Source organism: Callospermophilus lateralis, chromosome 11, assembly GCF_048772815.1.
Source record: "Callospermophilus lateralis isolate mCalLat2 chromosome 11, mCalLat2.hap1, whole genome shotgun sequence".
Taxonomy (NCBI): domain Eukaryota; kingdom Metazoa; phylum Chordata; class Mammalia; order Rodentia; family Sciuridae; genus Callospermophilus; species Callospermophilus lateralis.
In genome coordinates, this window is record NC_135315.1 from 14,656,688 (window position 1) to 14,674,359 (window position 17,672).

The window sequence follows — 17,672 nt, forward strand, 5'->3', positions numbered from 1 at the left end:
ATGTACTTATTGGTGGTGATTTCATCTGGTGCTTTGTTGAATTCTTAATAGTTTTTTGGCCCTCATCAGACCCAGTCTCCTACCATGGGATAGAATGGCATTAGAATGACAGTACTCTGCTGGGTACTTTTGTAGAGCAACCAGAATTAGCAATAGTCTGGCTTTGCAATTATAGTCTGAAGTAGACAATGTTGTTACAAATAGAATGGTAGACACAGATGTTCCTATTTTTAAATATCACATAATGCCTGCCAAGAGTCTTTGTTATAAAACACTATTTTGAAGTACTTCCTACGGGATTGACATTACTGCCCAAGTTTTTGTGTGTGTTTGTGTGTGTGTGTAAATTTTTTTTGAAGAGGCCTTGCAAGACTGCAATCTTGTTATTGCACACTAGAAAGCATCTTTCTGATATTTCTTAAAATCAGCTGATCCATCCTGTGGCCTTAACCAGTTAGAGCTAGCTGAATAATTTAGTCTACTTGCCTGCCGCTACCTGTTACCAGCCTCTGCTTTGTTCTCCATCAGAACCATCCACCCTTGCTGTGTCTACAGATGGGCACTTGCAGTCTTGTCTTGTCTCCGTTTTTAGGTCCTTTGGCCATAAGCATGACTCCCTTTGGAGAATACCTTTCCCAACTTCAAGCATTATTGATAGTTAATAATTATAAGCTCTGATTCTTTAGCGCATTCTAATTTTACTTGAAATTTATTATTTTGCATTTGGCAACACACAGCTTTAACTGTTCTCAATTAAAATGTGCCTTAACTGTGTAGCAAAACAATAATACCTTGGAAGTCTTTCTTTTGTAATGCTTCCCTCACTTGCCTATTTCAAGTCTAATCTGTAATGCTGTGATGTATATCGACTGGCCACCCCAAGTGAATCAATCCTTAAGTCAGTTTGCCTTGGCTTTACCTCAGAGACCAGCCATCCAGTAGATGTGAGTCCTGGCAAGAAGCCTCTTCACTGCAGAAGGCAGCCTGGTTGTTGATGGCAGGTGTGGGTTCTAGGAATCTAGGTACACATGGTATTGTATAATGTCCCATTGGAGACGTGCCTTGCTAGCATTATATAACTATTGGTATTTTTAATTTGAAGGAATGTTTTCTTAACTTTAAATAAAATGAAAGTTAGGATTATGCAATATAACAGGAATATTAGTTAACAACAACAGCACAAACAACACACCAGGGAAAATCAGACTCTGAACAAATCCTAGCAGTTGATATGATACTCCTAAAAGAAAAAAAATAATTGTCATTAACCAGATTATTATATTCTAACTTTATAAATACTATAGTCTTTAGTGATGGAAGTGAGAAGGGGAGAAGATATATAGAAAAAAAATTTTGTTTTAACTCTACTCACCCCACTAAACCAGCACCATGATAGAACCATATGAATTTACCTCTTAGAGATGAACATTTAGACTTCATCAATTGGCATTGCTGCCTGAGAATAGTCGTAGGGCTTCTGCGTATATGTGTGTATATCTTTTTTTGAAGGTGTTTTGGAAGTGGAACAGAGATTACAGTCCTGTTATTATGCTCCAGTTTTGTAAATGGGACGCAGATTACAATCCTCATGGAGTATAAATCGCTTTGTAAAACTACAAGTATGAGGCATGTGTATGCATGAAACTGCCTCTTCCCACTGATTTAGAGATGGTTGCATTAACCTTATTTCTGACCTTTGTTATTAGGTAGTCACCTAACCTAGAAACTAGTTTTTAAAATGTGTCTGCACTTTCTGAATTTTATTTCTTTAGAAAGTGCAGCATTTCTGAAACCCGGATGAGAAACCTTCAGCAGTCCTGTGTTCTGAATCTCAGAGGAGCTTCCTCAGTGCCTCCTGCTGTGCTCATTGAGGGGGCCGTGAGGGAAAGTGGCAACTTTAGTAATAGGCATGACCTTCAAAGCCAAGCCAATGGGTCTTTGCTGGCTGTTCTTCAGCCACTGGTGAACCACTTTCTTGCCTGAATGGTCCCAGATATTGGCTTAGAAATTGGTAGGTTTTTGTTAGAGCCTATTCCATTTGTTTTTGTGCTGTTTAAACAGTTACCTATCCCTTGGGTCCATAATTCTCTTCACTGAAAATTTTTTCTAAACAAAATTATTTCAGAGGGTATTTTATTTTTTAGGTTTTGTTTGTTTGTTTTGGACCTGGGGGATTGAATTCAGGGGCACTGTACCACTAAGTCACATTCTCAGCTCTTTTTTTATTTTGAGACAGGGTCTCATTAAGCTTTGAATTTACAATCCTCCTTCACCAGCTTCCTGGGATTACAGGCATGCACCACTCACAGTACCTGGCTCAGGGATCATTTTAGAAAATAGTTTTTCCTTATTGAAGCATAAAATAATTAATGCAAAAGGAACAAAAAGTGAGCTGAGTTCAGAATATGGAGAAAAATTAAATTGTTGGTGACTTACCTTTCACTTATCTCTGCATTGGCAGAAGAGAGTTACTTTTGTATCTCTGTGGTACCAAGGAGGTGGTGCCTCATTGAAGCTGCTGGACTTTGGGGGAAAATTGTTTTATAATCAGAATATTGGGCTTTGCTTTTGTTTATGTGGAGGCGAGGGGCCTTGTTGAAATCCTTGCTAAGCAGAGCTGTAGAAATTACCCTTCTGTCACTCAATCCCTTTAAGTAAACTCTGCTAGTTTTACCAGGAGCTCTTTCCCAAGAATCATCTGCCTCCAGTAGTCGAGCTTCTCAGTCCTCAGGCTCAGCCTTTCCAGAATGATCTCCAGTCACCTTGTATGAGAAGGACTATGTAAACAGAGCCTGATATCTATACCAATTAGCTAATGGATGTTTAGTTTTAAGGTAGACTAGACTACATACTATTGAGTACTTCCTAAAAGTCACTGTCAAAGCTAGGTGTATATATTCTACTACTTTTAAACACGAGTTATATTCCAGATAGTCAGTGTGAAACGGATCTGTAGAATCAGCCTTTTCTTTCTATTTTCAGGCTCTCTGGAAACTAGCATGTATAGCCGTAGGGCCTGTTGCTATTTCATCCGTTCTAGAGAAAAGAGCACTGAAGACTGAACCGGCTGGGCAAAGGTAATGGACAAGTTTATTATCGTGAAGCAGTGTTTTTCAATGTTCAGGTACAAGTAGTTCTAAGTTGTGTTCAGAATCACAAAAGGCGTCTAGAAGCATATTTAATCCTTTAGTTATAGCAACTATATTTGAAAGCAGGCATTTTCATGCTTCAAAAAATACTGTGGGGGGAAGAGCCAGAAAATGTGTAATTTTTACTTGCCTTTGGAGCGTGGCTCCCAGGCATCCTGCTTTGAAATGTTGAAAACTTTAGACGAGAAGAACCTTCCAGTTATGAGATTACTGTGGATATTGTCAGTAACTATCAGAGCTCTCAGTTGCTAAATTCAACTTTTCTCTAACCCTTGTGTTTTCGAGACTTTTAGAAGACTACATTAGTTGTGTGATTAGTATTATATTTCGATTCACCAGCCAACCATAGACAGTTTTTCTTCCTGTGGTTTCTAATATGCTCAGACAAGGCAGATGGCTTTTGTCTCCACTCATAGGGAAGTAACATTGATATGTTTTAGTGAATATTGACCCTTTTAAATATCAATTATGTGAAAAGATGTATTCGGGAACATTTAGTTTATTATTGTTACACTGTAAGTTTTAATAGTAACAACAAACTCTTGCTCTTAGATGTATATGATCTGATTAGGAGACCTCTGTGTTTCCAAGTTTTGGTCCCTTCCTGCTTGGTATTGATGGTCGAGGGTGGTCAAGTTGCCTAATGTCCTGAGATAGAAAGCACTTCATCTAGAACTCAGGTGCTTGCTGAAGCTTCTTCAAATTGTATCTTTTCTGTCACCTCCTAAATTGTACATCTCCTTTTTCTTCATAAAAGATTCAATGTAAATGGCATCATATTATTGAAAAGTCAGAGAAGAAAAAGTACTATTGCTGTAATTTTGCAATATTTTCTTCATCTTTTTTTATGTTTGTATTTTTAAAAATAGGAATGTCAGAGGCATGCACTATTTCAGTTGCAGGTGACAGAAGCCTGATTCCAACAAGCTTAAGCAAAGAGGGAAATTTACTCTAAGGACTGGGGTGTCTCTGAATCCCAGGGAAGAGTCAGGCATTCTGTCTGAATCTGTGAGCCATGTTTCTCCTTAGCCTTCCTTTTGTTTCTCTTCCTATCATCCAGCTTTTACCACATGGCAGAGAACGTGTTCATAGAACTCTCCCAAGTTTTCTTTCTACTTCAGCCACCCAGAGATTCCAACTCAATTCTTAGATTCCAAGACTTGTTATACAAATGGTTATTCCTGTGGTCACTATTTGACCAGTAGGTGGAAGGGTCCACATCTTGGCCCGCAGGTGTGCATACATCTACCTTGTCATTTATTCAGCCTTGGAATTGCTCCTGCTAAGCTGATCTGTACATCCAACAGCAAGCTGCAAACACACTCTCTTCTCTGGGAGATAGCGCTATCTCATTTAGCAACAGCCTGGTGCTCTGGACCATGCAGCTTCCTCATGTCAGGTCCAGATGTGGCTTATTACCTTATGGGCTGAAGTGATTTTAACCATTCCTAACACTGTGTCCTTTGGATCCTCAGATAGGGCAGACATTACCTTTGAGATTCCTGTTTTCCCATCCATTTCAGATCTGAGACTAGTTTCCTGGTTCCACAGGTAGAATTAAAGCAGACTCCTCTTCCTGAGGCTCTAGACCTTGCACAGAGAATGGACCCAGCAGGCAGTAGTAAAGTTTCCTGTTGTTCCTCCTCCTCCAGGGAGTAGGCGTGGCCTGGGATTAAGCAAAGGGTTGAACCTTTCCCCCCTCCAGGCACTCCCAAGAGATAGATGGAAAGAGCAAGGTTCTGGCAGCAGTTCTAACACCCCATCCCCCCTTCACTAGTGGGTCTCCCCCATGGAAAAGGAATTCAAAGACTGGAGTGTTTGACCCCCCCAACTCAGCCTGCTCTGGAGAGTGCCATCAGTGCCTAAATTTTTAAAGGATTAACTAGGCTTCATCCTGGTTCTTAATGAGAGAGACAAGGCATTCTGGAATCAGGCTCTCATGCACAAGCAACCCACCAGAACTTTTGTGTTTAATGCTAAAAGTCAGCCATAGTCCAATTTTTTAAAAATAGCATTTATGACAAAATTCAAATGGTTTCAGTATAAACAAATTGCTTTGTCCTGTTTTTGATTCAAGACCCCCTCACAGGAACCAGCTAATTTGTGGAATAGTATAGTCACAAAGGAAGGGAAAATCTATTACAAGGGTTGCATTGCTAAGTGGGTCCCTAGGAAATCTTGCTAGCATGCACGCATGACTGCACCTATGGATACCATGGGTGAGGGTCCAGTTCGTAGCAAAGCCAGGCAGACAAAAATCTGTCCAGTATAATTATGACCACTGTGTACATCACACTTTGGATTCTAAAATTTTTACTGGATGACATGTATAAGAATTTTTCTGTATTGCAGATTTTTCAAAGTTCTGTGTTAATGCTTATGTAACATTTTATTCAGTTTATGTATTCTTATTTATTTTAGCCTTTTAGATACTAGAAATTTTGTTCTTTCTGGGGTTTTTGTTGTTGTTGTTGTATGTAAATAGGATGTAATGAATATCATTGTGTCCAGAGCTTTTGCATATCTGAAATTATTTCTTTATCTCTAGAAATATTACAAGATCCAGAAGTATGAATACTTTTGTATTTCCTAGAAAGATTATTTACTAATTTGTAATTTTTATTATGACCAGCAGTGGATCAGAAAGATAATTTCATAGACTTTGGATATTTTCTTTAAAAGTATTTTGAATTTTTTAAATAACATTTAGCAGAAAAAGGTACATTCCAATTTAATTGTATTTTGCTTGTGAGGAACAGTTTGAAGTTTGAGGTCACACTTTTATTCATAAGTGTATGCGTATGTGTGTGTTGTGTGTGTGTGTTTATTTTTATTCTTTTTTTTATTCATGGAGTCTTATGAAATGCCCAGGTTTTAGAGAGTAAAATAGGCAACTGGTCCCAGGAGGGAAGTCAGATACCTGAGCATACTGTCCCTCTCCCTGTCAGTGGGCGCTGCCAGCAGATTGTTTCAGAATTTTTGTCCTTGTCATGTTAGGTCATAAACCGTTTTCTCTGCAGGTAGGATTGACAGTGAGATAGGATAGGTGACCTGGTCCCACTCCTGATTCAGCTCTTGTCTAGACATGTGCTCTTGATGGGAACGCAGGCCTTTCCAACCTTAGTTTTTCCATCTGTGAGATGGAGGATTTCATGAGGGATAACTCGAGGCAGGGGTCTGTGATTGTACATGCCCAAGGCAAAGAATCATATTGACATGGAGAATCTTCTACATCCCATTGCAGATTTTTGGAAGTACCAGCACAGTGACACTGCCTGAAACCTTATTGTTTGTGTCAACGCTGGATGGAAGCTTGCATGCCGTCAGCAAGAGGACAGGCTCCATCAAGTGGACTTTAAAAGAAGGTAATTTCGATTGGTCCTTGGGCACCTTGGACATTTGCTTAGCTGCTTCCAAGTAAACATATTCCAAAGAAAGAGAGAAAACAGTTATATGTTATTTAATAAAATAAGAAAGGAGAATGGAATAAAGGGAGGGAAATGAATTCTGCTCAGACCATGTGTCTGTAGCCTGAATTGATTATCCACTAAGTGAATCAGTTGAAGAAGCGGGTCTTATCTTTTTTGCTTCTTTGCTTCTGTCCAGACTTTAAATAGCTCTAGGTTTTTCTATTAATAGCTCTAGTAGTTAGTCTTTATGCTGCATTAGATATGTTAGGTCCTGATGATTAGAATCTTGTTATCATAATTACACAAAGATGTCTTCTCAGCTCCTCAAATTACTCATTTGTTTTTATAGTCTGAAATAACTGAGGGCTATAAGATTTGACATTCATCCAAGCTAACCATTTATTGGGTTGTTGTGGTGAGGGGAGCAAAAGACTGGGCATGTTTTTATTTAACCTCTCATGTGTCTATCTTATGATCTTATCTTCCTGATGCTAGTTAGCAGAGTGGAGCCCTACTGCTGGGAAATTAATTGTATTTGATTTCAAAGGTAATCTTCCCAGATAAAGCCATGCAAATCTCAGGATTTGGGACTTTCAGTGTTATTTCTGCTTGTCTGGTAGTAATTCTCATTTGGCTATAGTTTGTCACACCAGCATATTTTTTTGTGGCACTACTTTATGGCTCGTTATTTTCATGAGCACAGCCAGTAGTATTCCTTTGTGGAGGGAAAGCTTTTGAAATAGTAGTCTAGATGAAAAATTATTTGGCATGTGTCAAAAGGTCACATCATTTTGTCAATTCAGTAGCAAACCTTGTGCCCATCCTGGGTACCACAGGCATCCTGCCTCACTTGATTGGGCCCTGATTGTATCGGCAAGAACTTTAAGCCCCCAAAAGAACTAGCTGTCTCAGGAGTGAGTGACCACAAGAAGACTGTAATGCTGATGTTTTCATTTCAGGTTCCAAGAATTTCATCTGTACTATCTGTTCTTCATGGTTAAGACTGTAATGCATTAAAAGGAAAGCAGAAATCTTTAAATTTCAGAATTTCCTATTTTGTACAAAGGTGAAAATCATTTAGTCACAAAGGACTAGGAGAAACATGTTGGCTGTTGAATGTTAGGACCCTGCCTTGGTTTCCAGTGTTTCCAGGCAGGGCCCCTTTCCCCAAGCTGCTGCCTTCTGCTCTGCTTTTCTCTGCATATGCAGTTTTAAGTTGATCTTCTCCAAGTCTTTAAGTAGCTTCAGCTGTATCCAGCAAAATTGTCTTGTCTGTTACTTAGTCATACATACAAGTCAATTTGTTCTCTCCTGTAACTTAGAGCTGAAAGAACTCACCTCTTTTTTACTCCATTTAACATGTATTTAAAGAACCTAAACTGGGAAAGATGCTGTGTGGACATGAAGATGAAAAACAGAAACTTTGTCCTCAAGGTACCCAGTGGTCTGATGGGGAGAAAAGTCAAATACTGAGAGCTTCCACACAGAGCCAAGTTCTCTATGTGTGCAGGAGAGGTACTGGTAATGTGCTGGGAGCCTGCACTATCTGCTGCAGGAGAGGCAGTGTGAATCTGTGATGTTGGAGGTGAGCCATGGGGCTTAGTTGAGTTTCAGTTGGGAGAGAGGCCTGGGAAAGAGCACAGGAGGCTGCAGGTTTGGATGCAAGGACGGGCCCCATGCAGCAGGACTTTAGGGACACATTAGAGTGGAGGGGAGGGGAGTTAAGTGGTATATAAAGCCTTACTGACTCAACAGGAAGCTGGGAACCATTAATGTGCTTAAGCAGGTGACTCAGCTGATGCTCTGCTTTCAAATGAATCCAGCAACAGTGTGTGGAGGGTGACTAGAGATAGGAAGGTGACCTGAAAAGGGGTAGAGGGAAGAGAAGGGATGGGAAAGGGGAGAGGTAGAATTCAGCAACTGATGGTCGGGGAGCAGGAGAGGAGTTAAAAGACACTTAGGAAATCCTGTTGGTCTAATAGTTTCAAGTAGTATTCATTATGTTCTCGGTCTCGTTGCTTTGATAAGAATAGGCTGGCCTTTTAAAGTTAAGTTCAACCCTTTTTTTACCAGGAGCCTCAATTTTTATTTCTCTACAAAGATTAAAGGTGCTAATGCATTGATAATTTGAGTTGGCAATTTAATTTTAATTTTGGGGTTATAACTAAAGTTTTAAGACTAGCATTTCTAAATCATTAATATATACATGGATTATGAAGGGATCCAGATGCTGCTGTAGTTCCTAAGGATGATTCTGTAAGGAAACAAAACAAGCAAAAAAAGAAGAAAAAAACCATAATAATAACAGTAGTTTTCATTCTAGTGGAGAAACAGGAAAGAAATTCATGGTGAAAAGAACTGTGGAGAAAAAAACAGAGAAGCAGAATGGGTAGTGCCACATTGGGACCAGGTGAGAGGACAGCAATTTTAAACAGGGAAGACCCCACTGAGGAGGTATCTTTTAAGCAAGACCTCAAGAAGACAAGGGCATGTTTTTTGGGAAAGGCATAGCAGGTAGGAGCAGGAGTGTCCTTGGCTGAGAAGCACTGAAGTCGGAATGGCTGGAGTGGAGTAGGAGGTGAGCCATGCTGAGAGGTTATGGGGGCTGATCAGGGAAAGAGTGGCCCTATTCTCCCTTGAAACAAAATTTATAGACAGTGACCTACACATTTCACAAAGAAATGTGTTACTCACTGGTAATCTAAAACGAAGATATTAGAAAAGTAATTTTTAATCACATATGCAGAATTCAGCACATAATGCTGAGCCTACACTGCTGTCCGCCTGTTTGAGAATGCTGTCTGTCGGTGCAGATGAACCTAATGCAGCAAGGCTGTCACCACACCTGTGGAGACTGGCTTTCCCAGGTGGTAAACTTCTTGGAAATGTTCCATACAAGGAAGTGTAGTCTTACCTGACATATAGTAGTTACCATTTGAGAAAATTTAGTGTATGGAATCATGCCAAAATTACTTTTGTGCTTATGTGTAAAGCAGATTGCAGGCTTGAATAATTAGTAAAGGTTTTTGGCCCCGTGTGAGTGTCTGGGAAAACATGAGAGCAGTGTGCAGATGCAGCTTAATCATGGATCATCAGGACTATGTAGCCTCCCTGGTCCCCACACTTAGGACCTGTGTCATCCCCAGTCCCTGTGGCCATCAAGAAATGCCCTTACAGATTTCCTAAGCATTCCCTATTGGACTATGCCCTTTCCATGGAAACCACCACCATAGGGCCTGTGGCCAGTGTAAGGACATCTTTTTTTCAACCATTGGAGGAATATGAACAGAGGAGTGATATTCCTCGGTGTTACAGACTGAGTGTTTATATGTTTGTGTCCCCACACAATTCACATATTGAATCTTTTTTTTTTTTTTATACCAGGGATTGAACCCAAGGGTGCTTAACTACTGAGCCACATCCCCAGCCCTTTTAAAAAATATTTTATTTAGAGACAGGGTCTCGCTGAGTTGTTGAAGCTGGCTTCAATCCTCCTACCTCAGCCTCCTGAGCCGCTGTCGCCTATTGAATCTTTGTTCCCCAGTTTAATAGTATTTGGAGGTACAGACTTTGGGAGATAATCATAAGACCCCATGATAGAATTAGTGTCCTTATGAGAAGAGGAGGAGAGATCAGAGCTTGCTTGTGCTGCCACATGAGAAGACAGCTGTCTGCAAGCCAAGAAGAGAGCCCTCACCAGAGCCCAATCATGCTGGCACCCTAACTCAGTCTTCCCAACCTCCAGCACTGGGAAGAATAAATTTTGTTTAAGTTTCTCAGTCTCTAGTATTGTGTTAGGCAGCCTGGGCAGGCTGAAACTAAAGGCCTCACTTTATAAAGGATCAGCAGGAGCCATGTTAAGACTGAAGAGAGGGCCAGGAGGAGACCAAGCAGGAGTCTATTGCACCGACTGGACAAGGGAGGCTGCTGCCAGGGGCCTGAGTCTTGGCAGTGGGAACTCTTGGTGCAGGTATCTTTAACTCATCAACCCGGGGTTCTTCAGAATACGAATCTGTGACTCCATTTAGTGGTTTCCTAACTGTTTACTTTTTTTAGGAGCCCACAAACTATGAGTTTGTTGAACCCACCCTCTGCCCCTTACCACAGTGGTTTTGGCAGGTGCTTTTGTTCCTCAACCAGACATGCATTGCTGTTCCCAGAAGTAGAGGTTTCTTGTTCTGTAGTGGCAAATTATACCTAGTAGGAAAATGAATCTTATTTGATCTCTGGAACTAACGTGAACTATTTCTCCAGTGAACAGGGTTGAGTATGTTTCATTTCTGCAGTTTTAGACCAAATGCAAACTGAGAATGGTTCTGTCACATTTTGTTTTAGATTAGATTTTACAAAGCTTGCTTTGACCTGGTGGAGTTGAAAGGCTCTAGTATTTCCAGGATTAGTTTAGAGTGTCTTATAGTCACCATAAAATACTAGTCACTACTGGTTTTTGATACTCAAATCTCCATTAAACTGGTTATTTTTTAGTAACCCTACTTTTTTTTTCTTCTAATGATAGGCACAAAGGACTGGGTCTGATTTAGAACCATTCTTTGCTAATCATAAAAATATGCTAAATGTGCATGTGGCTCCTTTCTCAACCAGACTCCTGAGGTGTCCCTGGGGAGGTTAATACTGGAGATTTCTCAGGAGAGAAAGGTGAGAACAAAATTAATTATTTGAAATTTGAAGACAGTCTTATTCCCATGTGTCTCCCTTTCTAAACATGTACCTCTTGTTTTGGTTTTTCCCTGTGCTGACAGTCACAGCCTACCAGTCTAGAAAATACTGGTGCTCTACTACTTTCCTCTCCGTGTCCAGGTGGTTACCACATCCTGTGACTTAGCAGGCAGCTTCAGAATCTGACTCCTCTCAGTTCTAGATGAAGTTGGCAGCTTCCTGACTGCCATCACCGTGCCCCGCATCCCTCCGCCTACCTTAGTCCTGCTGCCCTCTGTACGCCCTGCACAAAGACCATTTGGACCATGCCACACCTGCCTCTGAAATACTCTAGGTGCTGTCTATAGGGGGCTGCTGCCAGTGTGGTCTGCCCACCTGTGCATGAGAAGAGACAGGGCCTTCACAGTCCTCTTACCCACTTCTCCAGCCTTAGCTCCGTGGCTGCCTACCCTCCTGGCACATAGCTTACCAGGTCTTCACTTATTAGCATTAGAAAGACTCCCTTCCCTGGCTGCTCACCTGGCTTCCCAAGGCACGTTGTTGCAGCCTGTCATGGCACTTCTGACTTGTGCTATCTGCCTCTCTTCCCACTGGATTTCTACATCCTTGATGAGACCTCCAGGCAGCCGGGGTACTCAGTAAATGTCTGAGGTACCTAACATTCATTTGGCTTTCAGGACTCTTCTGACTGATATCTCTGGGAGTCCTGAGAAGCAGACAGGATTTACCTTGCGTCTTGGAATGCGTCATCTGTCATTCCAACCATCATGGTGGTGATTTCCAGCTCCAGTGTCTGATCTTGAGTTTCCTACCGCATTTCATGGCTTTGTGCCATTGTTTTCCTCGCCTACCCCCTAGCCAGTGTGCACAGTACTCTGGAAGAGTAGGAGATTTGTCTTCAGCAGGGTGGTGGAAACATGAGAAGAGGAAATTGTGAAAAGTGATGACGTTTCATTAGTACTTCTAACCTGTTTTCTTTTAAGGAATTTTCTAGGCTTAGGATATGCATTATCTACCTTTCCACCTCACTGCTCAAGCACAAGAAAGGTGTTATCTCTTTCCCATTGTTGTGGAGGATTGAAATTAAGTCTTATAAGTGAGAATGTGACAGAGGCCTATTTTTGCTTTTGAAAAAAAAAATATATATATATATATTTTTATACTAAGGATTGAACTCAGGGATACTCAACCACTGAGCCACATTCCCAGCCCTATTTTGTGTTTTATTTAGAGACAGGGGCTCATTGAGTTGCTTAGTGCCTCACTGTTGCTGAAGCTGGCTTTGAACTTGCAATCCTCCTGCCTCAGCCTCCCTAGCCAAGCTTTTGAGTATTTTGAAAAGGTGTTGGGTTCTCTCTTTTTTCTCTGAGTTTTACTATTTAACATGGAAGATTTTTTTTAATGGTTGAATAATTTCAATTTTTAAAAAATTTGTTCTAATTAGTTATACCTGACAGAATGCATTTTGACATATTGTACACAAATGGAGCCCAACTTCTTATTCCTCTGGGGGCTGTACGTGGTATAGAGTCACTCCAATAGTGTAATCACACATGTATATAGGGTAAGGGTAATAATCTCTGTCTCATTCTACCATCCTTCCTTTCCCCATAGCCCCATTCCTCCCCTCACTTTCCTCTACACAAAGCAAACTTCATTCATTCTTCCCTAACCCCTACCCCCCGTACCTCACTATGGATCAGCCTCCACTTATCAGAGAAAACATTTGGCTTTTGGTTTTTTGGGATTGGCTTATTTCATTTAGCACGAGATTCTCAAGTTCCATCCGTTTACCTGCAAATGAACATGGAAGATTTTTAACTTCTGAGCGTAGAGGTATTATATAATGCAACCCACGTACCCATCCCTCAACTCCAGAAAGTGCCAACTCGTGTTCAGCTTTGATCATCTGCACTCCCACTGGCTTCCCTTCCTCGTGCTTGGGATGTGCCTCTAAGTGCCACTTTTCATATTTCAGAGGGGTTCTCTTAGTAGCAATCCCATATGTAGTAGCTGATTTCGGCTCTAATAGGTATCCTTGGCAGTGTTGGTTGGCATATGTTGGAATACAGTTGTGATTATGGATAAAGTTCCTGTTGACTGACTTAGTTACCTTTCCCTTTATGTACCTTTGATTTATGTACCTTTGAGTGTCTGTGTGGTTTGATGGTACCCCCATTGCTTGAGAATGAATTCTATGAGTTTATGTGTGACACCCTGAGAGGCACCACTTGGGCGCGTGGGCTTTAGATTTTCAATTCCTTCCGGACTGATTATAACCTTTCATGTGTGTTTTCCACCTGAATGACTTCTGTCAAGTTGAAGATGAGTAAGAACATGGTAGAATTTGGTTGCTGTTGGTATGGCTAGTTTTCCTGATTACTTGGTATTTCTGTGTGGTCACCTTTGTCAAACACAACATTGTGTGATCTGCAGGGATGATTCCTGAAGGAAACTTGTTCTGTGCTTTCCCAGTTCTGATGAGATTTACAATTTGAGGAGCTTTTGATTAGACATCTATTTTAAAGTGCTTTCCTCATAAAAGCTGGACTTAGAAGAATGTTTGAGACTTTCTCACTTAAACTTGGGATCTAACAACCTTAATGGAAGTTTAGGGCTTAGATTAGCCAAGCACCTTTCCTCCAGAGGGAAGGAATAAACTGCCAGTAGGGAGAAATGTTCCCTAATTGGTCACTTGATGCATGGAACATATTTGGGAGTGTTAAGTTTTGAGGTAAAAGAAGGTGATTGACTTTGTTTCTGCCAATATTGTTTAATAAGAAAATAGTATTAGAACATTAAGCACATTCTTGAGGAAATGGCAGTTTATCACATTCAGACTGTACCTCTCTAGTTTCCCTGTTTCCTTCCACTAGGATGAAAATCTGTCACCTTTTCTCATTCCTTTCTTGTACTCATTCCTGCCTGGTCAGGACTGTTTGGCTGGTGGCTTAGGCCCACCATACCTGGGCTGCCCTGCTGCCTTCCTTCCAGCTGTGTGACTCCCTCTTTCCCCTTTCCTTCATCTCTTCCCCGATGGCCACCACCTGTCGAATCTGCATTTGGAAGACGGTATCACATTGTCTTTTTCTCCAAAGCCTCCAGTTGGGTCCTGTTGCCCACATACGCCATTGCAAAGCCTTTAAGACATATTGGTATTGTGCCTCAGCAAGAACACGTCATACTGACCAGGCCTTGTTCCCACACAGGGTAACAGTTCCTCACTCGTGTTGTCTTGTCATCCTCATGCTGAGTTCCTGCCACTTTTATGAAGCTTTTCTACCTGCACCTAGGAGGGCCTGTGGCACATACCACAAGTTTTACGGTTCTTTGTACACCACTTCATGTATAATCACTTTATAAGTCAACTGTACACTTCTTTTCATTACCCTGAGCAGTACATAACGGAGAACCAAGCTGATAATAGACACCTGACATTTGTTTTTGAGATGTGTGTGGTAAATCTCAATAGATGATTACTAGTATTGGGGTTGTTGACCTTCTTCTGAGAGAGAAATAGAGAGGGAAGGCAAATTTGTTATAACTTTGTCTGTGGGTCCTTTTGAAATCTCTCTTGAAAGCTCCAACTCAGTAGTACATTTCAATCTATTACTAGAGGTACACTTCTTAGAAGGAGCCAGTTTGGAGAATTTCTGACTGTGCTGTGACATCTTGGTTACAGTGGAGAAGTCTTCAGAGGAAGCTGCTTTTAAATGCCTGCATGTGGGCCCAGATCGGGGGTCAGAAGGAAGGCCAGGGGCATTTGGGTAGTACAATCAGAGCTTGTCTAGATGCTGCTCGAGAAGCGGTGTGTTCCAGAAATATTGGTGCTCATCTGGGGAAAAGAAGAGAACGATCTTGCAAAGTTCCTTGAGCTGTAGTCAGTGAGCAGCCTGTTCTCATGGCTTCTGTAATCAAAGAGCTCTTATTTCTTCCCACATGGAAGAAATCTGCCTGAATCATTCAGAAGGCCATTCATCCTGAACTCTGGTTAGAAATAGTTCCTTAGATCTTGATTGACTTCGTCAAAGACATTTTCTATTTAGCTGACTTGTCACTGCACATTCCCCCTATGCCTGCACCAATTCTGGCAAGGCTGTGTCAGAGACACCCATTGTAGTGCTGACAGGGTCTTGGTGTGGAGTGTAACTCTCTTCTCACTGTGCACCCCCGGAAACTGGGGGACAGGCTTCCCCAGACCCCTGCAGGTAGGAGCTGAAAGGATATGCCTTTCTTTCCGGGAATCTGTTTGTTGAAATACCATCCTTTGTTAGCTTCTATCATTTTTTATAAACTTTTCATTTAGAAAAGAGAATAGCATCATGAAAACCTTTGGCACCGAGTGCCCCGCTGTAGTACTGTTCATCACGTGGCAGTCCCCTTTACTCTCCTCCATTATTTTGAAGCAAATGCCAAAAACAGCTGCCCAGACTGTTCGTAGATTTTATAATGTAGGCTTGTATGTGGAAATGTGTTTCCCTTAGGAAAAATTTGAATGACTGTATGCCACATGTGATGTCGACGATCTTAACTTACTGATTTCCTTCCATTCTGCAGACTACATTTGCAATAGCCACTTTGTGGAGAGCAAGGCAAAGACTGGGGCAGCTCCTACCCAAGAGCTCCTTCTCTGATTGCTCACTAAACTGTACAGTGAACTTTCTGTACTTTTCTGTGTATATTTCACATTAAACAAAACAGATGGGCCCTGCCCCCAGATTGATTAAAATTCAATCCAGCCCTCAGATAGGAACCAGGGAAGCCACAGGCAATGAAGTACCTGGCCCTTGAGAAAAGTGCATCATGAATACACTGCAAGTGCAGTGGAGGGTGCATTTCTGATTTCCTGAAGAAGGGGGCGTTCGAATAGATTTAAATAGGTGGAGATGGAGCAGGTAAGAGTGAGTGTAGCCACTAACGTGAAAGCACAGAGTGAGTTTGGGGAAGAGGCATCACTGGGAGATAATTTGCAAAAGAATTGGGCCCACGTTTTGGGGGACCTTGAATGCTAAGGATTCCAGTTACTAAACCATGTGCTTAGAGGCCCTAGGGTGCCACTGTACTTATTTTAATGTTTTGAGAGAAACACCTTGATCCTTGACAAGTGTCAAATTTCATACTTGAGGGAATTTGTAGTTTTAACATTAGATTATGCTGTATTCCTTTCAGTGATGTTTTGTATCTTTGCAAAAGTGAGTTTTTGGTACTTGCCAAATTTTAGCATGTGCCAAAATTCAAATACCACATGGAAATGCATGTGGAATGTTAACAAGGGTGCAGTGTCCAGTTCCTTACAAAATTTGGAAGTTGTACAGTCCAGGTACCAATAGGTATGCACATCCCATTGGTAAGTAATTGTGGTTAAGAATGAAATAAAGCTTTTTCTTTCCATTTTTGTGGTCCCCCCACCCCCCGAAAGACTTTTCAGTTTCTAGACCCTAAGTACTTACTAAGTTGTTTGGACCTAACTATTGAGTAAATGAAACTGTTGGGTGTTTCTTTTGGCCTATGGCACTGGGAAAAAATTACAGAGACACGAAAGGTACTGTGAACGAGAAAGTTTGGGGAACCTCTGACTTGAGCCACCGAGAGAGAAGGCATTCAGTAGGCAGAGAGGAGTCGTTATAGGCTTCTGTGGAAGGGAGAGGCATGCACAGATTTGCCTTGTCAAACCCTCTTAGCAGCAGATGGAGTGTGGATCTGAAAGGCAGACTCGCAGACACGGAGAGATGTGAATGGTACGACCACTTTGGACGACTGTTTGGCAATTGCTTATCAAGTCAAATGCAAACAATATGACTCAGCCATTCTACTTCTTAGATATTTTCCCAGGAGAAATGAAAACAGGCTCAAATAAAGACTTGCACACAAATGTTAATAGTAGTTTGATTCACAATAGCAAAACCAACAACAATAAAGCAACTAAGACAACCCAAATAGATATACAAATTGTGGCATATTCTTAGGGTGAAATACTATTCAGCAATAAAAAAGAGTGATATATACAACCGGGATGAATTCCAGTAATGTTATACAGAGAGAAAGAAGCCAGCTACAATACCAACTGTATGGTCTCCATGTGGATAGAACAAACAAAAAGAATCTATCAGTGGTTGTCTGGGGTAAGGATTGAAGTATTGAAACCAAAAGGGTATGAGAAAATGTTTGGGGTGTTGGAAACCTTCTGTATCTTGACAGTGATGGCAGTTACAGGAGTGGATATGCTTTCAAGATTATTCAACCCGTGTACTTAAAATGGATGCATTTAGGAAAGAAAGGGAATCATGTACAGAGGAGGGGGGAATTAGAAGTTTTATAGGCAGAAGGGGCAGTGAGGTAGCCAGCAGAAAGGAGGAGCTGGAGATTACAGACAGAGGACTGCCTGGGGCCCCAGATGGAAGTGTGAGTATCTGGGCTTGAGGGTTAAAGCCTGTCC

General features: G+C 41.3%; 1 protein-coding gene across 1 annotated transcript in view; it reads left to right on the forward strand.

The window, feature by feature from the left end:
* Positions 1-17,672, forward strand: part of Ern1 (endoplasmic reticulum to nucleus signaling 1) — an 87,339-nt gene that overhangs the window by 25,531 nt on the left and 44,136 nt on the right. Inside the window, exon 4 of the mRNA XM_076870652.2 lies at positions 6,394-6,514. Coding sequence (XP_076726767.1) covers positions 6,394-6,514 — 121 coding nt within the window. The remainder of the gene's footprint in view (positions 1-6,393; positions 6,515-17,672) is intronic.